This window comes from Equus asinus, chromosome 4 (genome assembly GCF_041296235.1).
Source record: "Equus asinus isolate D_3611 breed Donkey chromosome 4, EquAss-T2T_v2, whole genome shotgun sequence".
In the NCBI taxonomy this organism is placed as follows: domain Eukaryota; kingdom Metazoa; phylum Chordata; class Mammalia; order Perissodactyla; family Equidae; genus Equus; species Equus asinus.
In genome coordinates, this window is record NC_091793.1 from 61,269,670 (window position 1) to 61,290,555 (window position 20,886).

General features: G+C 54.9%; 1 protein-coding gene across 3 annotated transcripts in view; it reads right to left on the minus strand.

The window, feature by feature from the left end:
* The window catches only part of MYO7B (myosin VIIB), a 93,520-nt gene that overhangs the window by 42,118 nt on the left and 30,516 nt on the right, over nt 1-20,886 (minus strand). For all 3 annotated transcript variants that reach the window (XM_014837756.3, XM_070507356.1, XM_044769216.2), the window contains 11 exons: nt 20,080-20,201; nt 16,806-16,948; nt 15,979-16,092; nt 14,042-14,195; nt 12,380-12,456; nt 11,061-11,180; nt 10,621-10,763; nt 7,950-8,160; nt 7,100-7,235; nt 2,469-2,632; nt 1,112-1,249 (listed from right to left, as the gene is read on the minus strand). In XM_014837756.3, the coding sequence (XP_014693242.3) occupies nt 1,112-1,249; nt 2,469-2,632; nt 7,100-7,235; nt 7,950-8,160; nt 10,621-10,763; nt 11,061-11,180; nt 12,380-12,456; nt 14,042-14,195; nt 15,979-16,092; nt 16,806-16,948; nt 20,080-20,201 (1,522 nt within the window). The remainder of the gene's footprint in view (nt 1-1,111; nt 1,250-2,468; nt 2,633-7,099; nt 7,236-7,949; nt 8,161-10,620; nt 10,764-11,060; nt 11,181-12,379; nt 12,457-14,041; nt 14,196-15,978; nt 16,093-16,805; nt 16,949-20,079; nt 20,202-20,886) is intronic.

Here is a 20,886-nt window from a genome sequence, read left to right on the forward strand (position 1 = left end):
CACCAGCAGGTGGTTACCCACCTGGAAACAAAAAGGACCCCAGAGGCAACTGCTTGTGGTGTCCAGGGACACACAGTGGTTAGTCTTGGGCAGCTGGTTAGCTCCCACTTATGGAGCGTTAATCTTTACGGCAGCCCCACGTGGTGGGGTACTTAGCTTCAGTTTAAAGATGAGGCGCCGTGGGCTCAGGGCTGGGCTCCTAAGTGGCTGAGCTGGAATTCAAACCGCAGCCTCCGGGCCTCTCAGCCTGCACTTTCCCTACGCCCACACAGCAGTCCGCATCTGGCCAAGAGGATGTCTTGGCCAACAGCGCCCACCAAACCTAAGCATCAGCCTCAGGCCCCCTGCCTGTCCTGCAGCAGCTCTGGCGGGCAGTGTGGGTATGGGCAGAGGGCCTCTGGGAGCACAATTATTATCTAACATCCGTGTATTGTGCCTACAAGGAAGATACATTCTGGATTTCCTGGGACAGCCTCAATTTCATATAATTTTATTATTTTCAAAAAGACACTTTAATGCAATATTTTTTTCCCTTCTAAGATTTTTTTGGGTCATTTTATCTCCTTTCAGATGGCATCTCCTGGTTTTCAGAGTCCTGTCTTTGAAGCTGTGGTGGGCTTCCCAAGACGCGGGTCAGGGACTCCTGGCCAGGCAGCCGGCTCCCTCCCCACCCCACCCCTACGCAGACAGAGCGGCTCTCCAAGGCCTGCTCGGCCTCAGGAGTCGGCAACCAGGAGTTGGCAGCAGCCTCTAAAATACTACAAGTGTTTAGAAGCCCCTTATTGAGTGTGGTTTGTAAGGCAGCCACAGGTCCACTCCTTGCTGCCCTCTGCAGGCAGGCACGACACTGACTCCACAGAAGAGAAAACTGAGGCTCAAGGGAGAGAAGCACCCGCCGAGCTCACAGGGGCGAATGGCAGGGCTGCGACACCTGAGGGCTGGTGAGCCAAAACCCCAGAGCAGCCCAGGCTGGTCCCATCTACCACATGGGGGCAGATCATAGCTCTAATGCTGGCCAGGCCCTGGTGGAGGGAGTGACAGCACCCTGGCTGCCGTCAAGCTCCTCAGGAGATGCCCCTCCCTCCCTGCGGGCCCCTAGCCCCCTCATTACCAGTGGCTTCTTGTACTCGTTGGGTTTGATGCAGCGGATGAAGTAGGGCTGGCAACTGGTCAGGATTTTCATCAGCTGGTCGAGGGACCGCTTGAACTGGCCCGCCAAGGTGGGGGGCCGCTTGCTGGAGTCTGTAGACTGTGGGCAGAAGCACAGGGTGCAAGTGGGGGCTGGGGAGCGCAGCCTGGGGCATGGCTGACCCATAGCACAGGGAGGGCTTCTGCCAAGGTCCCGCAGATGGGCAGAAGTGCGTCCTGCCAAATCCCAAAAGCTGGAGATGTGTCTTCACCCCTCAACCCCTCTGAGAAGAGGATGCCATCACTGGTATTTACTGATAAAACGGGTGGCACCTTCCTGTTGTCCTGGTTGAATCTGTTCCCTGAGACCTCCGGGACATGCTCTGGTGGCCCAGCAGGGCCAGGACAAGGCTGTGCTCTGGTCTCAGTGGCCAAGAGTCTAGCCTGGCTCTGGGAATGCAGAGGGTCTAGCCTGCTCCACCTGGTTTCAGACCTGGCAATTCCTGCACAGCCTCACGGTTCTTGGTGCCTCCCTGGGCCTGCTTTGCATGTGGCCATGCTGTGGTCTCTGGGCACCGAGGCCTCAGATCTCCCACAGGGGTGGGGTTGGGGAGACAATGAACGGTCAAGGGCACCTCAGTGTGGCCAGCGCTCAATGCGTGGCACGGGGTGGGCTTGTTATGCTGGCCCCATCTCCCCGCTCCTCAGCAGATGACTCACAGGGCTTTTCTGGGACAGTCACTGTTAAGGGGTGGAGGCATGGTGGGCAGTGGGTGGGCAGACCCCCAACTTGCCAGAAAGTCCTGGGCTGCCCTGACGAGCACCAGGGGCTCTCTGCTGCCCACCTCCCTGGCCAGCAGCATTCAGTGCTGCTGCTACCAGACTCCACACACACACCACAACACACACACATAAAATACACACATGTCACATGCGTACACCCCCCATACAAAACACACACACGTGCCACACAAAACATACACCCCTACAGGCATCGTGCACACACACTACACCACACATGCACACACACCCCACACACGCAACACACACGCAGAACACACACACAGACCAATATAGAAACATAATAATAATTTTAACAAAAGCAGACATGCCCTCGAAAGACCACTATACCCTCAGAAGCAGGTACAGCCATGTACACCGGCCCCCGGGCCACTGCCCACGTGCAGCGGCAACACCTCCTCCTGTTTCTCTCTCTTCTGCGCCCTGACTGAGAGAGCCCACTGCAGGCCATGAGTCTCCCTGAGCGCACCTCTCAGCCCCCCGAGGCCCTAGGGACGGCCAGACCCAGGAGGCCCTGGAAGGGCCGTGACAGAGCCCACCTTGAAGAGCAGGTTCCTGGCCTTTGCCTTGAGGATGGTCCCGCGGCCAAGCTTGGTCTCTGCCGACTCCAGATTGAAGATCTCCCTCAGGAACTTGTTTTCAGAGGAGTGGACCAGGGCAAGGATGTCTGTGCTCAGCACATCTCGGTTCTTCTCCAGGAAGCCTGTGGGGAAAGCAGAGGCCACGTGCCAGCCCAACTCAGCCCTTCCTGCCCCCCATGCAGGGCAAGAGGAGGTGATGGGTGAGGATGCTGGGCCTGCCAGGAAGCCCTGAGGAGCCCCTGAAGCCATTCTCTCCACCCTCCCGCGTCTCCGTGTCCTGCCAGCAGAGCCACCTGCACCCGGGCATGGCACCCCATCTCCACCCAGTGCCAAGATGTGTCACCTCTACATCTAAACCCCTCAACTCCCCATCCCCACCAAACCCTGCCTCTCAGTCCGGGCTGCTGCCATTCCTCCTGCCTGAACTCCTCTGATCACCTGAGGGACCTCCTGGAGCCGGGCACTGCTGTGCCATCCCCGCCTAAACTCTTTCTGCTCCTCGCTGCCAGGCATGCCTTCCTCCTCATCTTCTCCTTTCTCATTTCCAGCGCCCCCTTCCCCCGCCTCCTCCTCTCCCCACCCTGCTCTCCAGCGGTGCCAGAACGTGCTGGAAGGGCTCAGCTGTCCCATGCCTCCAGCCTCCATGGGCCGTCCCAGGTGTTCTTCCCTCCTGAACTGCCCAGGCCAACTCCTGCTCATTCTTCAAGGCCAGCTCCAGCGTCATCTAGGCCAAGATGCTCTCCTGGCCCAAGGTGGGGTGCGGGGCCCTCCTTGGGGCTCCCACCACCCCCTGCGCAGCCTTTCTCATGGGCCTGTGGCTCCGTTCAGGGGTGGTCTGAGGACTTTCTATGTCTTCCACCAGCCGCGGCTCCCTGGTGCGGGCCGGGAAGACCACGGTCAGGAGTGAGTCCATCTGCTCAGCCTCTCCCCAGCCCCAGCTGTCGCCATGACCTCCAGGGACCACAGGAGCTGACCATCGGCACAGCCGACAGAGTGTCTGTTCAGCATGCGGTCTCGGTTTCCCAGAGTGAGATGCCCGAGGGCTCTCGGCAGGGCTCTGGCCACTAAGTTTTTCTGGGTGACCTTGGGCAAGTCTGATTTGGGCTACTGCTTATTTACATAAAGGAGCTAAAAAAAGAAAGGAAGGAAATGGAGAGAATGAAGAAGACCCCCTCCCCCATAATTCCTGCTTGTTCCCATTCCTGAAAATCTGGCAGCCTGGTAATATCCAGGGAGCTTCCAAGCTGGAGAGGAAGGCATGGCCACTCCTGCCCTCGGCTCCGAGCCCAGAGGCAGCTGGGCCAGGGTCAGAAAAGATTCCTGGGAGAATCTGTGTCCCCTCCCCCGACGGCCAGGCTGTGCAGGAAGGACTGCTTCAAAGCCCCCCTGAGAAACCAACAAGGGGGGGCTACCTTGCTCTTCCTGGAAGTCCACAGGGAAGGAGGAAAGGAGTGAAACACCACTTGGCTCACTGGCTCCCAGGACAGGATGTGCATGTGTGTGAGCGTGTGCGTGTGCTTTGACACAACAGTTTAGGAACCAAGCGTGTCTGTAAGTCACTGAGACCCTGAAGAACTGGGAGCACAAGGCCCCTCCACTAGCCCTGCTCTGGGGCCTTGGAAGGTCCTGCTGGGGCCAGGGGTCCCTCCAGACTGAAGATTGAGCCTCCAGAAATCGGGGAGAGGCAGGGATATGGGCTGAGTTGCGGCCCCTCAAAATCCTTACGTTGAAGTCCTGACCCCCAGTACCTCCAAATGTGACTGTATGTGGAGACAGGCCTTTAAAGAGGTGACTAAGTTAGAATGAGGCTATTAGGGTGGGCCCTAAGCCATTATGAATGGTGTCCTATAAGAGGAAGCGACTGGGACACAGACACGCACAGAGAAAGTAGAGACACCCGGAGACGATGCCATCTAGAGGGAGCCAACCCCGTCAACGCCTTGATCTTGGGCTTCTGGCCTCCAGAACTGTGAGAACATAAATGTCCATACCGCTCTGGGGAACTTTGTTACAGCAGCCCCAGCCAACTAACGCAGGCACGGATTTGGGGGTGACCTCGCCATGGTAGAAAGGACTCGCCCTAAAGCAGGGCACAGACTCACACTGAGAAGGCGCTGAACAAGAGTTGCTTCTCAGAGCTGGGCTCGGCGAGGGTGGGGGGGCCCGCTGAGGGGCTTCGCTCCTGGGACTCTGAGGAGTGACCCTGCAAGGGCATGACCTTGCCTTTCCTTGCCCACTCTGCCCCCTTTCAAGACACCCCACCTTTTAGTGGGGCGCTCTGTGCATACCCGCATAGCCTGGTGTGGGGGTCTGGGGAGACTTGAGTCACGCATGGAGAGAGAAGGGAGCCTGTTTCCCCCACTTCTGCCCCAGGTGCCTGATAGAGGAAGGAGACCGTCCCAGGAGCTCTGGGGGTGCCATGTGGCCCTCACAGAGCTGGGAGGGAGGAGAGCGAGTGTGCACTGCGGGGCTCAAGGGCAGCTCCCAGGGCCACCCTGAGAGAGGGTGGCATAAGCCCCTCCCCCAGCTCTGTGCTGGGGTCTGCCCTGGGCAGACGGGGGCACTCCGTGCGTCTCCAGGCTTGGGCAGAGCCCCCGCACCCCAGTGTTCTCCGAGGGAGGGGAGGGCTGAGGCAGCCCCGGCTGCACCCCCAATGGGCAGAGTTAAGTGGGGCCTGAGTTGTCAGCACAGTGGGCGCCCAAATGAAAACCACCAGGCTCAGCTTGAACGAACATTACTAGAATTTTGCATTCAGAAAGTCTAGAAGCTACTTTAATCCTAGCATACATGAAAGTTTCATGTCACTTCAAAAAATAAAACTTGGTCTGGAATTACCCGTGGAGGTGGGACGGGCTCAGCGTCTTCTTTGTTCCGGGACTCTGCCCTGCCGGCTCTGGCTTCTCCCTTTCTGGAGAGCCCCAAAGCCAGGGTCTGGCGGGAACTATGAAGGAGCCACCCCACCTTCTCATTTCTCTACGGAAATGATGCCCTGACCGCCCAACACCTTGGCACTTCTATGCGGAGCACTAGCCCTTCCAGCTGTCTTGTCTCTCCAGCCGGAAAGCCTGCGGGGTTGGCGCTGACTTCGAGCTTCCAGCTGAACAGACCAGAGCGCCTCCTCATTTTGTCACACAAGCCACAGAGAGTGACACTACAGCTGCCCACCCCGTTTTCCTGACTGCAGCTGCACACGGGCCACCTTTCTCATTTTTCCAAGCACATCAATAGGTTGGCCGCCCCAGGCCTTTATTTCTCCAAGCAAAACTATGGCTGACTCTCTCTCAACAGGTACAAAAATTGACTCAAATGCATCAAAGACCTAAACATAAAAGCTAAAAAGAGAAACCTCTTAGAAGAAAACATAGGGGTAAATCTCGGATTAGACAATGGTTTTTCAGTCATGACACCAAAAGCATGAGCAAAAAAGAAAAGCTAGAGAAGGGGACATCAAAAAGAAAAACTCCAAAGGACACTATCAAGAGAGTGAAAAGGTAGGCCAGGGAATAGGAGAAAATATTTGCAGATTATAAATGTGATAAGGTACTTATGTCCAGAATATATAAAGAACTCTTACAACCCAACAATAAAAAGACAACCCAATGAAAACATGGGCAAAGGATTTGCATAAACTTTTCTCCAAAGATGATACACAAATGGCCAATAAGCACATGAAAAGATGCTCAACATCATTAAGTATCAGGGAAATGCAAATCAAATTCATGTCGAGACACCAGTTTAAACCCACTAGGATGGCTATAACCAAAAGACAGGCGATGACCTGTGTCGGTGAGGACGGGAGGAATGGGGACCCTCATGTGCTGCTGGTGAGAATGTAAAATGGTGCAGCCACCTTGGGAAACAGTTTGGTGGTTGCTCAAAAAGTGAAACAGTTACCACCTGACCCAGCGATTCCTCTCTGAGGGAAATACCACCAAGAAGCAGAAATATACGCCCACATAAGAACCTGTACATGAGTGCTCATGGCAGCACTATTCACAATGGTCAAAAAGGGGGAACAACCCAAATGTCCACCAACTGATAAAGAGATGAACAAAATATGGATATTCACACCATGGACTGTTAGGCTGCAATATAAAAAAACGAAATACTGACACGTCCTACAACATGGATGGACCTTGAAAACATTATGCTGAGTGAAAGAAGCCAGTCACAAGGACCAGATGTTGCCTGGTTCCGTTTATATGAGATGTCCAGGACAGGCAAATCCATAGAGACAGAGATTAGCGGTTACTCAGGGTTGGGGAGGGCTGGGGGGAGTGAGGAGTGACTGCCATAAGAGGTTTCTTTGGTGGGGGTGAAAAGGTTTTAAAATTGTGGCAACAGTTACACAACTCTGTGAATATACTAAAACCGTTGAGTTGCACACTTAAAATGGGTGAATTTTATGGTATGTGAATTATATCTCAATAGAGCTATTACCAAAAACACCCCAAATCCGCCTGGTGTGTTCCATTCTCTCTGTCCCACTGCTCGCTCTGTAAAATGAGCCCGTGCTCTCAGCCGCCTTCCGCGGCCTCTGGGAGTGATGGGGATTTGGCAGGAAGGGGCTGCGGAGGAGCTGCTCCTACCTTCTGCCTGATAGTACACCTTGCCGGCAAAGTGGGCGATGCCAAACCTAGCATCGTAGATGTTCCTGGGCTGCAGGAAGGCCTTGTTGTTGGCATGGACACTGTTCAGTTTTTGCAGCATGGTGATGTCTGTGCCCTGGAAGAACGCAGACACCCTATGGGCTGAGGTCCCACAGTCCCGCCACAGGGAGGTCAGCTGGGCCACCCACCGGGCTCAGGGGCTCCCTCGGAGGGGCAAAGCAGCTGGGCTCATAATGACTGAAGGCCTTTCTACAGACAGGAAGCTGATGCCCAGGGGTCGGTGACCTGTCACAGTGAGAGAGCGCCCAGCAGGGAGCAGAGACCTGGGCTGCCGACCTCCACTACCGGCTCTCCTGCTCCCCCATTCCCTACAATTGTCCAGGCACCTTAGCCCTGGCTTCTCCCTTCTCTGGACTCAGAACTCTTACTGACTGCACTCAAGAGTCCATCTCCCCGGGACAGGCAGAGTCCCCTGAGGGCGAGAATGCAAGGGCTTCCTTCTCTGTGCCCTCTGCAGCCCTGGGCCATGGGTGCTGAGCAAGCCCCCTCCTGGGGTGTGCTCTTGAACCTAAAACATCAATGGCTGAGATGTCATTCTGCTGGGGAGGGGGAGTGAGGGTAGAGCTAAGAGGCCTTCCTGCAGGAGGTGGCCTGAGGTGGGCCTTGAAGGAGAGGAGGGTTTGATTAGGATGGGGCTCACGTGCTCATTCCTGGCAGGGGTTTCAGCAACCCTGGGAACAAATGGGCCACCCCGTGGAGTCTCACAACCTTGAAGAGGAGGCCCATGGGCCGGGTCTCCACCCATGGGTCGGTGGGCCCAGGGACGCACCTGTGGGAAGTGGCTCTCTTCGTCCAGGAGGGAGATGATGCTCATGGGCTTGAGGGCCAGCAGGTCGAGGGTGGGCCGGTTGTCGGTGTAGTGGATGTAGTCCCAGGCAATGCCCTCCGAGAGGTACTCCTCCTGCTCCATGGTGAACACGTGCTGCACAAAGAGCTGCTGCAGGTGCTCGTTGGCGAAGTTGATGCAGAGCTGCTCGAAGCTGCGGGGGCAACGCCACCGCCCGGGGGCGGCGCAGGGTTAACTTGCTCCCCCCGTGGCTGGCAGGAACCACGGGGTCACCAGCCCAGTGCACACAGCCACTCCCGGGCACAGGGAGCCTTCAGGTGCACTGGACGCGCACCCTCCCTCTTCTCTCTGCCTCCACCACCGGCACCTCCTCCAGCCCGTGGCAAATAGAGAGAAACGAGGAGGCTCAGTCTGTCATTCAGTCCCTGCCTTTGGCTCCTTACAGTCCCCCAGAGAGCCCTCTGCCAGACTTGCCTGTCCGGACAGAGAGACAATCCTTGGGGGACTGAGAGTCCTGCAGCAATCCAGCCCCATGGACGAGTGGTCGTGGCGCTGAGACAAGCTTCTAGAGGTCGGGTATTGACTGCTGGGCCCCCTTGCATCAGTCAGACATACTCCTCCCCCTGCCCCGATCCTACCCCCTGCTCTTCCTCCTGGGCTCCCCACCTTGGGAAATGGCCCCTCACTCATCCCCCTGGCTCCAGTCAGAAACCAGGGAGTCTCTCCTGGGGAGGAAGGAAGGCCTCTCTCCCTCCTCCCCAGTTCCAGTCAGTGGCCAGAGTCTGGTCCGTGCTCCTGCATGGAACCCTGCCCTTTTCCTTCCTTTCACTCCCACTGCTGCTGCCTTAGTCTGGGCCGCCCTCGTTGCTCACCTGGAGCACAGTAATGGCCTCCTGATGGCTTGCCCTGCCTCCAGCCTCGCCCCTCACCTCAGTCTCTGCAGGCCAGTAGAGGGAGCTTTCTGACATGCAAATCTGATCACGCTCGTCCCTGCTTTGAACCCCCCTGCTGGCCTCCCCAGTGTTTTCAGGAGCTGGACAGACAGCGACACAGTAGAAAGCCTGCCTCTCTCCTGGGAGTGGTCCCGGGTCACTCGGGACTACTCGCTGTGTGAAGGCACCCAGTTCTTTCCTGTCTCTGAGTCTTCACACGTCTGACGCCCCCTTCCTCTCCTTCCTGTGACCTGGCTTGTTCTGCTCATCCTTTGGGTCTCACTTAGGGCTTTCTCCTTCAGGGTAGGTTGCCCATTTATGCAAAACTTCATCATACCTGAGACTGGTTGTTCAATATCTGTTAACCCAAGAGGTGAGGGAACCAGTCCACCATGCTCGCCACTCCCGACACAATGCCAGGAGAGTGCTCAGTGAGTACTTGCAGACGGCGAGGCCGAGCAATGCAGCACTCCTTCGCCAGGCGCCCAGACTCAGCCCTGTCACAAACCCAGCTTGTAGCTCCCTTGGGGAGGGGTCCCTGCATAAATGGCCAGAACCCCCACAACCAACCACTCGTCTACCTCCAAGCTGCCCAAGGTGTGCTTGGTCTGCTCGACTGTCCCTCTTGGGGACAGATACGGACGATCTGAATCACATTTGTCCCTACTGTGTCCTGCAACTCCCATCACATTGGGCTCAGCTCCGCCAGCATTGCCCATTCCAGCTGTCCGCTCAGCTGGCTCTGGGAAGCTGCAATCCCAGTGTGCTTGCATTCACAATGGCTTACGTCTTGATAATCCTGGCTCCCCAAAGGGCCTTCTCAGACTTCACTTGCAGACAGGGCCTTGGGCAGGGAGGTGCCAAGGGCAGGCTAGCCCCTTGGCTCCTCTGACAGGGCCCAGAGGCCTCCGCTTGGAACCAGTCCTAGGCTCTGTCCTGCCAAACCCTTCAAATGAACCAGACTCACCTGGGTGAGCTAGGTGGCATCTAGAAGGCTTCCTGCTTGCCTGTCCCACGGTCCTCATTTTCCTCATTCAACCGCCTCCTGCCACTTCCTAATGCTCCAGAGCATCACCTGTCCTTATTTGGCCCCACAGCCTGGCTCCCTTCAACACCTTTGTCTTCCCCACCCCCAGCTTCCATCACAGTCACAGCTGGATGTGCCCTTTCCAACCTGCCTCCCGGTTACAGCTCTTCAGCCTTCAGTTGGGGTGCTGGGCCACTGGGCCACTGGGTCAGAGGTGACCTGCCTCCACTTACTCCTGCCAAACTCAAAAGTCTGAGATGGTCCACAAATCCTCTGCCTGCCCCCACTCCCCAGTATGATATCCCACCTAAAGATGCAGTCGAATCGGTGTGACTGATTTCCATTTTCACCGTAACCTCACGTGATAATTCACTCTAGTTCATGAGGAGAGCAGATGGCTCAAGAGAGGTGACAAATGCTGGGGCCTCAGCCTGGCTCTCGGGATGCTTTTGGCAATGAGGCCTTCTCTAGACGCGTTGTGGTGCAGGGGGAGGGGCACAGGCCACCTGCCTGCAGAGGCTCGGCCTGCCGCGTGGACCCCCAGCCCCTGTGAGTGGAAGTGAGAGGCCCTGCTCCCAGTCCAGCCGCTCCTGGAGGGCTGGGGAAGGAATGGCTGCCCTCTACTTGGCTCATTTAGAGAGGAGCTAAGCTTCTCTTCCATTTTCTGAAAGCAGGTGAACTGAGATTTTCATACCTATTGTTCTCGAAATTTTCAAAGCCAAATATGTCCAAGAGGCCGATGGCCCTTCGCACATTTTTGGGGTCCTGGGCAGGTGGAGTGAAAATCGCAGCGTTGATCTTCTTGACAATCCACAGGAAGAGGTGCCCATAGATGCCCTGAGGAGACAGGGTGAAGCCCATGGCTTTCACGCACAGGAGGAAGGCTGCCCCTCTCTCCAAGTTCCGGGAAAGCCGCATGCGCACTGGATCTCAAGGACCTACTGAGGGATATTATCTCTCCTTTACAGGCAAGAAACCCAGCCTACAGAGGCCAGGAAGCCCACCGTCACCGGCAGGTGATGGCAGAGTTGGGACTTGCTCAGCTATCTCTGTTCTTTCTTGCTCTCCATCAACAAGGCAAGGAGCCATGCTCGATAGATAGACATGTGGGCCCCTTCTCCTGCAGCCCCATACCTTGACAAAGGCATCCCTCCGGTCTGCGGCCTGGGCGAGGTTCAGGGGCATGGTGACAAACTCCCCACGGACGATGATGGAGTGCTTGATCAGACAGTCCCGGAGTGCCTCGTGCTTCACCTGGGGAGTGGTGGGTGTGGCATCACAGCAGGGCCGGCCCAGAACTCTGACCTGCTATGCCATGCCTTGTTCCCTCTCATGACCAAATGCCCTATGCCCAAGGCCTGGGGGGGGGGGGAGATACCTGCGATAGGGCCAGAATCAGGACCCTGGCTGGGGCCTGGCCCAGGGTCAATCTGAGCACTGGGTGTCGAACGGTCAGGAAAGATACCTCAGCTAGGTGGGCCTGGAGTGTGCCAGCTGCTTGGTTGACCAGACCTGTGCTGGTCTCCTGGGGGCTGGGGAGGGACTGGTGCCATTGGGCAGAACTTGGAAAACAATGGACTCTGAGGCTAAGCCATTGGCATCTGGATATGCCTCAACCAGAGTCACTCCTGCCTGGAGGCTGAAGGACTAACGGAGCAAGAAGAGCCTGGATGGGCCAGTCCCGCCTCCGCCCCCTCCCCCCCCCCCCCACACACCCAGGGAAGACAGCTGGCAAAACCCAAAGCTCCTAAAAACCCTGAACCAAACGAAGAACGTTAGCAGCAAAATGTGCCTAACGGATTGCTTTCTTTTTGCTTCTGATTCTATTAATTTCCCACCAGAACTGTCAATGGGGTGTGATATGGAGGTCATTACAATGTCCCCAGTGTGAAGACGTCTCCCCACCCAGTGCCTGCCCCTCTTTCCCCAAGTCGAGGCTCCATTTGGTCTCTGCAATAATGTGAAGGGCTAAAAGTCTGAGTGCATTGCACTGTCCCGGAAAAGCACAACCCGTGGAGCAGCCCTGGGGAGAAGGACAGCGGCAGGGATGTTTGCACGGGAGCTGGGGAAGGTCCGGCTAAGAGCGCTGGGTTAGGTGGCTGAGTGGGAAGAGCTGGAGGACTGGCTGGGTGGAGAGTGAGGATGCTGAGTGAAGGCCCCTGAAGAGAAGGAGGCAAGGGGGAGAAGGGAAGAAAACGCAAGAGACTACCAAAGCCAGACTGATCACTTCGCTACTTTGTTAATGATTCCATCGTTCACCCGGCCCCACCCTGATTCCCACGCCCAGGGCCTGCGGAAGGGCACAGGGGTTGAGCTGAGAGCCTGGCAGAGGACGGCGAGGCAGGAGTGGGATCCTGGGAAGGGTTATGAGAATCAGGGGCTGGGGTTCTGTCAGCCCATGCCCCTGGGCCCCCTACTAAAACAGAAGCTGGCAGACACAACAGCTAGGCTACCTCGAGTAACTTCATCGCAGTGGGAAAGGCGGGCGTCTCCATCACGTCCGAGGAATCCAGGTTCTCGAAGACGGCAGCTGCAGACAGAAGCAGTAACCCGGAGTGGTGAAGCAGCCGGAAGAGACCGGACAGAGGCCCCAGGAAGGCCCCGGGCCTGGGGCAGCCCCACATCCACACACCAGACCTCGTCCCTGGGCGTGAGGCACTGCCTCCCAGGTGGCTCTTAGGGGCCTGTCCCTGGTGATCAGCACTTTAGCTGTGAACAAACATAGCAGATCCCTTCCCTCGCTGCTCCAGGAGATCAAGGCCCTGGGTCGGAGGGAAGTGAAGAAACCTGGGCTGGTTTGGAGGGAGCAGCCGGTGCTGGGGGAGCCGGCGGGGGTCTATCAGGGGAGAAGATGAGCCAGCGGCCCCCTTCAGTCCCCTTTGCTGCCCACAGAACCTGGGCCTTCATCTGTTCCTTCAGTCAGACAAGCAAACAGCTCTGCTGGGGGCGTCTCCGGGAGGCTTCCCCACTTCAAGCTCCTCCTCTTCCAGGTAGCCCGCCTGGGGCTGCCAGGCTGGGGCGGGAGGAGTGCTGTTTCTGTACGCTTTTTTCTCTTTTAAACTTTAAAGAATTGTAAAATAAAGCATACAGACAAACAAGTGTGTAAAACCCAAAGGCGTGTCATAATGACATTAAGTCAGCACTGTGTAGCCACTAGTAAAGTCACAACAGAGCCTTGCCAACCCCCGAGGGCCCCGCCCAGGTCCTGCCCTGCTCAGAGCGTGTTCCTCTCTACCAGAGGTACCCACACTCCCAACCGTCGCAGAAGTCGCTTCCTTGTCCTCACATAGTTCCTTCTGATTTTAACTCTGGCTCACACATTCACTCTTCTTGTGTATAAAATTGGCTCTTAAATTCATCCATTGAGTTCTCCATTTTGGTTATTTTTTTAATTTTAGAATTTCTATGTGGTTCCTTTTAAAATCTGTGATGTCACTTTTTATAGATTCCGATGCTCTGTCTAAATGTTCAAGCTTGGCTTTTCCTTTTCTTGAACACAGTAAGCACAGTGCTTTATAGTCAGTATCTTGTAATTCCCAAACCTGAAATCTCTGTGGATCTGTTTCTGTTGTCTCTTGTTTCTGCTGGTTCCTGCTCATGCGACCTTGTTTCCTCGTTCCTATCTGTTTTGGATGCATGCTGAACGTTGTGTTTGAAAGCTGCGATGTGTAACTTAGGTTGATGCTACTTTCTTCCAGAGGGGAATGTCAGCAACTTCTGTCAGGTGCTTGGAAGGCACCAACAGGCCAGGAGGCTTTCCTCCCCAGGCTGCCTGGTGCTTACACACTGGTCTGAAGGTCCACATGTGCCTTCGTTTACCCTGGTTTACCCCTACCCCGAGGGGAAGCCCTTTGGGGTCCTAGCTAAAAGTAGGGGGTGACTGATCAGGGTCTCCACCTTTGGAGGGCCCTAAGCTTTGACATCTTACCCCAACCCCATGAGGTCTCTCTCCAAAATCATAGTTAAATTTTTCACATGTATTTTTCCAGAACAGGGTGAGAGCACACAACCTCAGCAGGCTCTTCAGGTGAGAACCCCCAGAGATTTCCTCCTGCTCCTGTCCCAGCCCATACTGTTCCTGCCCAGGGGGTGCAGTCAGGCGGAAACAGCATTACCCATAAACTCCACGTTCCCCAGGTGGAGAATGGCTGCCAGCAGCTTGCTGAGGTCCCAGTTCTCGGAGTCGGAGAACATGAGGATCTTCATGGCCGAGCGGATGTGGGCGTAGTCCTTGGCGTCGTTGAGCCCCTCACAGGAGGTGCAGTTCCCCTGCAGAACAGGACGCCGCAGTTTTCTAGGGGCCACCCCATGCCCCACCTCCTCTGTCGTAGGGCCAGCAAGGGAGAGACACCTCAGACACTCAGCCAAAGACCCGTCATAAGTGACACTTCATAAACTCTGGGTGGACCCTGAGGGCCCACGTGGAGGCCTAAGCTCAGAAAATACACAGAAGAACTTCCAGAGGCGGAATCACGATGCCATAGACACACTGTGTCTGGGCTTTGCAGCCGGCACGGGCACTGTGTAGCCTCAGGGAAGTCATTCAGCATCTCTGAGTCTCTATTTGTGAGCTGTCCACAGCAACACCTGCCTCACCCTCTCTCGGGAATACCACAGGTTTGTTCTTCTGTTTTGAAGATTGGCACCTGAGCTAAGATCCATTGCCAATATTTTTTCTTCTTCCTCTTTCTCCCCAAAGCCCCCCGGGTACATAGTTGTATATTCTAGTTGTGGGTCCTTCTGGTTCTGCTGTGTGAGACGCCACCTCAGTGTGGCCTGAGTGGTGCTAGGTCTGTGCCCAGGATGCGAATTGGGGAAACCCTGAGCCACCGAAGCAGAGCGCGTGAACATAACCACTAGGCCACGGGGCCAGCCCCAGCCTCGTTCTTCTAACAAACACTTTCCAAGGCTTACCGTGTGCTGGGCCCTGTGCTATTTGCTGGGAATTCTGAAATGGAGAAACCTGGCACTGCCCCGGTGCTGCGCGTCCGGGAGGGAAGGCAGGAAGCAAACAACGGTGTCAGAGGCTGTTACAGGTGCTGAGGCCAAAGAGGGCCAGGGCCAGCCTTATTGGGAAGTGGGGAAAGGCTTCCTGGAGGAGGTGCCCGGGCTGGCCCCACCTGCTAAGCTTTAAAGCAGTGTGCTGGAGAGGGTGGCCTGGGCTGCGGGAGCTAGCCTGTGAGGTGGGAGGCAGGGGCCCAGCTACGAGAAGGCTGGGGTCAAAGTTGAGGGGGCAGAGGTTGGCGGATGGTGGGATCTGAGGGACCTGGAGCCCATGCCAAGGAGCCACAGGGAACCCCTGAAGAATTGCAATCGGAAAGGGGATCTGCCAGGCTTGCACTGTGGAAGGTCTGCAGGGCAGGTGACAGGTTAGGGGGTCAAGCCTGGCGCACGGGGACCCAGGAGGATGGTGCAGGCAAGAGACGAGGAAGGCCTCCAGGCAGTGAGCGTAGAACAGAGAGGTTAGCAGGAGACATTGGAGAGATGGTCTCGTCCATTCCCGTGTCAATGAACATGAGCAAGATGGCCGCTGCGTGCACCGTTCCAGGCGTGGGGACAGAGCCAAGGGCAAGAATGAGGTCCTGCCTTCCTAGAGTTGGGGTTCTAGGGGCACCTACAAGGACGGGCGATTGGAAGGAAATCGAGGGAGGAGAGGCATGGCGATGGCTCCCCTAACTCACTGGGTGATCAGGAGCCTTTTGCTGTTGGGGCGAAGGAGATGAGGTTTGTGGGGAAGAACCACGGGTTCAGAGGGAGATAAGGAAGCATCGGTCAAGGGTAAGTCTCTGACAGTCATGGAGTGGGTGCCAAACACAGAGCAGGAGGAGTGGGGAACAAAAAAGAGGAACCCTCAGTCCCTGCCTCAGGGGCCCGGCCAGACTGGGCTTTTCTGTGGCTGTAAACCAATGGCACCAGCCCACCTGCCTCTTTCTTGGTTGGTTATTGAGAGGCCTGGAGGGGGAGGCAGAGAGGCAGGGAGAGGGGGAAAGGGGAGGGTCGGGGAGGGGTGCGGTGGGGTGGAAAAGGGCGCGTGACGTGACGCGGGCCTCACCATGGTCAGGTAGCGGTACTCGGAGGGCGTCCCCAGGCCCAGTAGCTGCTTCTCCTCGGCGCTCATGCCCAGGAGCATGCAGTAGAAGATGTGGTAGTTTCGCTCCTCCGGTGCCTGGGAGGGAGGGCGGCCCACAGAGCCTGTGAGCAGTGCCCTCAGGCTGCGGCTCTCCTCTGCCTCCCGCCCCCAGCCCTGGCCCGGCTTGCACTGCAAGGTCTCTCTGCCAGGAGTGGCTCTGGCATTGATCCGAGGGATGGCCGGCCTGGTCGCTGTCTTCATCCTGGGCCTCCAAGGCTGGCTCATCCTGACAGATTTGTGCTATAGCCACTCTCATGCCCAGTGCACTCATTTCTCCCAGCTTCTCTGCATCTCGACTGCTCCTCGCAGCCCTGAGGGCACCCTCCCCGAAGTCACAAGCAAGGGAGTGAGGTCAGGATGCAGAGCCTCAGCTGGGGACTGGCCCCGCCCCAGAATTAATTCTAGTAGAGTTGAGGAGTAGAAGGCACCAAAGAATGAAGGAAATTATGTGGATGGAAAATTCAAAACAGAAAATCCTATCATGTCTTTTCCTTGAATACTGGGGAAGGAGTGTCATTATCCAATTATCAGGGTCCTTGGCCCATCTCAGGGTAAGGCCAGAGTTCAGTGTCAGCAAGCCAAGACCTACTGCGGTCTCGAGGGGGCGGGGAGGTGTCCCTGGGGAGGAGGCCAGGAGGGATGATTGTGATGGCAGGGGACCCCTCTCGGAAGCCTCCCCAGCGCCCTGACTCCCCGTCCTGGGGCAGCTGGAGGTGCCCCCAGACTGGCATGGCACGTGGAGACCTCACCTGCCGGCACACCCGAGACTTCTCCAGGAGAAACTGCTCAATACGTGCACCCTCGATCACCCCGCTGGGGTTGAAGTAGATGTCAATGTACTTCCCAAAGCGGCTCGAATTGTCATTTCGGATCGTCTTGGCATTTCCAAAGGCTGAGGGATAGAGGTGATGCCCATCATGGGAGCAGAGAGTAGAAAATATACTTTTAGTGGGAAGGCTTCTCAGAAGAGGTGGCAGATACCAGAACTGAAGGGTGGGCAGGACTGCACTGGACAGTGGTGGCAGCCAAGGGTGTGCTAAGTGGAAGGCAAAGTGCGGGTAAGTGATCAGAGGTCAGAAGCATGGGGTGTGCTTGCAGAGTGGGAGGTTTGGCTGGAGCACAGGATGCAGGAGGAAGGCAGTGGAAGACAGATGGAACTAGTTAGTAGGTGGGGCTTAGTAGCATAGAGCCTTGAATGCCAAGCTGAGAAGTTTGGAATTAGTTCTGCAGGTGATGGGGAGATGGGAAAGCTTCTGAGGGGAGTGTGGGAGCAGATTTGCATTTTAGAAAGACGGCTCAGGCTGCAGAATGGAGGCTGGGGTTGCAAGGGCAAGGTTGCAGGAAGGGTGGCAAGAGCTGGCCCCGGCCTGGGGGCAGAGGGGGACGTCAGCCAGGAGGCATTTGGCTTGCAGCACCATCCACAGTGCATTCCATAGAGCTGGTTCTGCAAGCTTTTTGGATGTGACCCTAGTAAGGAAGACCTTTTACATTGTGTCCTAGTACATACACCCCCCCCGCCCCCCCCCCCCCCCCCCCGCCAGCTGCACACATGATTAAAAGAAAATATTCAGCACCAGTTCTCACCAGGAGCAATGTGCTGGGGTATTTTCTATTCTATGCTACTTAATTTGTTCTCAAAGACTTATTTCATGACCCATTGATGGGTTGGGATGCAGTTTGACATCACCACCATACAGCATTAGTGAGGTGAAGGAAAGCGCCCCTTGGTCAAACAGGTTTAGGAAAAACTGCACTGTCTCTCCCCCTTGAGGGGTCCCAACGCACAGCAGAGGCGCTGAGAAGCGCTCCAGTTCAGAAACGTGCTTCACATTTGAGCCCAGCGGCAGATCCCTCTGTAAGAAGGAACCGATGTGGACGTCTTTGGGTAGAAATTGATCGGCTGATTCTCTAATGTATATGGAAAGGGAAAGGATCTAGAATAGCCAAGTTTGAAAAAGAAGAACAAAATTGGACATGCGCTACTTGATATCAAAACTTACTAAAAAGCTATACAAAGTAAGACAGTGTAGTATAGGTGAAAGGACAGACAGAGAGAGTAAGAGAACAGAACGGAGAATCCAGAAACAGACCCACGCAGGTGCAGTCGATTGATTTAGACAAAAGTACGAGGCAATTCAATGGAGAAAGAATAGTGTTTTCGACAAATGGGGCTAAAACAATTGGATATCCATATGGAAGGAAGGAAGGAAAGAAGGAACCAAGAAAGAAAGAGAAACTCAACTTAGACCTTGCCCCACAGAAAAAATTAACACAAAATGGATCATAGACCTGATTGCCAAACCTGAAACTACACAATATCCAGAAGAAAACACAGGAGGAAATCTTTGGGTTAGGCAGAGATTTCTTAGATACAACACCAAAAGCATAATCAATAAAAGAAAAAATGATAAATTGAACTTCATCAAAATCCAAAACTTTTGCCTGGAAAAATCACTGCTAAGAGAATGAAAAGACAAACCACAGACTGGGACAAAAATATTTGCAAAACATATCTTAAAAGGGACTTGTATCCAGAATATATAACAAACTCTTAAAAATTCATGAATAAGGCACCAACTCAACTAAAAAATGGGCAAAATATTAAACAGACACTTCCCCAGAGAAGATATCCATTTGGGAAATGAGCACGTGCAAAGCTGCTCCACATCGTCAGCCATTAGGGAGATGTGGGTTAGAACCATAGGGAGATACCTCGACCAAGCAACCAGGACTCTCGTACTTGCTGGTGGGAACGCAAAACGGTATAGCCACTTTGGAAGACAGGTTGGCACTTCCTGACCAAGTTAAATGGCTCACTTACCATCTGAGCCAAGAATTTCACTCCTGCATATTTATCCAAGAGAAAAACATATGTTTACACAAAAACCTGTATGCAACTATTTACGAAAGCTTTATTCATAGTTGCTAAAAACTATAAACAACCCAGACGTCCTTCAGCTGGTGAGTGGATGAACCGTGGTGCCTCTGGGCACTGTAATGAAAGGAACGGGTTCTTGATACAGGCAACAACACAGAAGAATCCCAAACGCATTTTGCTAATGAAAGTAGCCAGACCCAAAAGGCTACAAACCGTATGATTTTATTTATGTGGCCTTCTGAAAAAGATAAAACTGCAGGGGGATAAAAGACAGATCGGTTGTTGCCAGGGGCTGGAGGCGGGAAGAGAGTCAACTACGAATGGGCACAAGGGAAGTTCCTGCGGTGATAGGAACATTCTATATCATGATTACAATGGGGGCCTATGACTGCATGAGTTTGTCAAAACTCATAAAACTATACATCAAAAAGAAGGTGAATTTTTACTGTGTGTAAAGCACACCTCAGTTGTGAAGAAACAAGAGAAAATGTGCTGACCAGGGCCTTACAGCCTTGGGGCTAAGGTCACATGCTTCTGGGCCTCCCCAACCAGAGACAGAGCAAGGGGAGCCCCTGGGCCTGGCCTGGGCCCAAAGCCGGACTCCTCTAGGGGCTCTCTGCGCTGGAGCCCCGAAGGGGTTGGCCAAGACCTTGTCAGATCCGCATGGCAGCTTGAATCTCATCCTGCCCACTTCTGCTCTTTCCTTTCCTAGATGTCCTACCAGCATCTCATCCAGAGGCTTTTTCTGCCCGTTCCTGCTCCCGCCCCCTTCCTCTTGCACAGGGGCGATTCCTCAGTAGTTGTCTCGCAGTCCTAACTCCAGCTCGGCCACTGCTTCCCACAGGACCCAAACTGACACGCCCAGCATCTCCCAAACTGACTGCATCTTGGAGCCCTTTTTAAAAGGAATACTTGTTATGATCCTGCGGAAAGGACACTTAATGAAAGCTTATAAGGTCATCACTTGTTCCCCTTCGTGCTTCCTGGGAGCCCTCACACTACCATCCACCCCATTCTTGTCTTCTGTGTCCTGAGGAATTCTGAGAAGTTGCTGACAGTGTATGGCTATCCTGTCCTTCCCCACGGGCACCTCCTGGCAGGAAGGTTCCAGCCTGCAGGGCCCGGGGAGGAGGGTGACCACTTACCTTCCAGGATGGGGTTGGCCTCCAGGACCTGCTGCTCAATCCATGAATGCTGGCCGCTGATGGTGGCCAGGAACTGCAGGATGAGCTTGGTGGTCTCCGTCTTTCCGGCCCCTGACTCGCCGCTGCAAAGAGGCGTGCAGGGATGTCAGCCAGTAGAACGACTACTTTTCCAACTCCTCCAAACTTCCCTGCAAGCCCCCACAGGCCTGATTTCTGGGCCAGTCTGCACAGGGATGCCCTTTCCTCGTGCAGAAATGCCACGCACTTGCCCTCAAGTCCCCTGTGGGTCTCAGCCTACCTACATTGTGTTAGTTATCGGTGCATTTGTCTTTTCTACCCTACTTGGCTGCGAGCCCCTTGCAGGCATGGTGACATCTGGTTTGTCCCAGGGTCACCCGCACTGTGCTCAGTAACTGCAGATGAGTGAACAAGCCCAGACGATGCAAGGCCTCTATGGAACATCCTCTCTGTGAGCAGCAAGGTTATGCAGGCCAGAGGGGAAACTGCACCAGTCCTTTTGGAAAGCAATTTGGCACAGGTATCACAAATCTTCAGAATTATCCTGCCTTTGGTCTAAGAATGTAATCATAAAATCAGAAAGAGCTTTCTCCACAAAGCTTTCTGCTCATTGAAACATTACTTATCATTGCAGTTGTGGAAAATTGGAAGTAGCATAAATTAGGGAAATTAATTATGGTCTATCCAGTCAGAAAACATGCAGCCATTAAAACCAAGTCTACCCAAGATTCAGTGTCAAGATGGTGGCACAGGCTGACTCTGAACTCACCTCCTCCCATGGACACAACC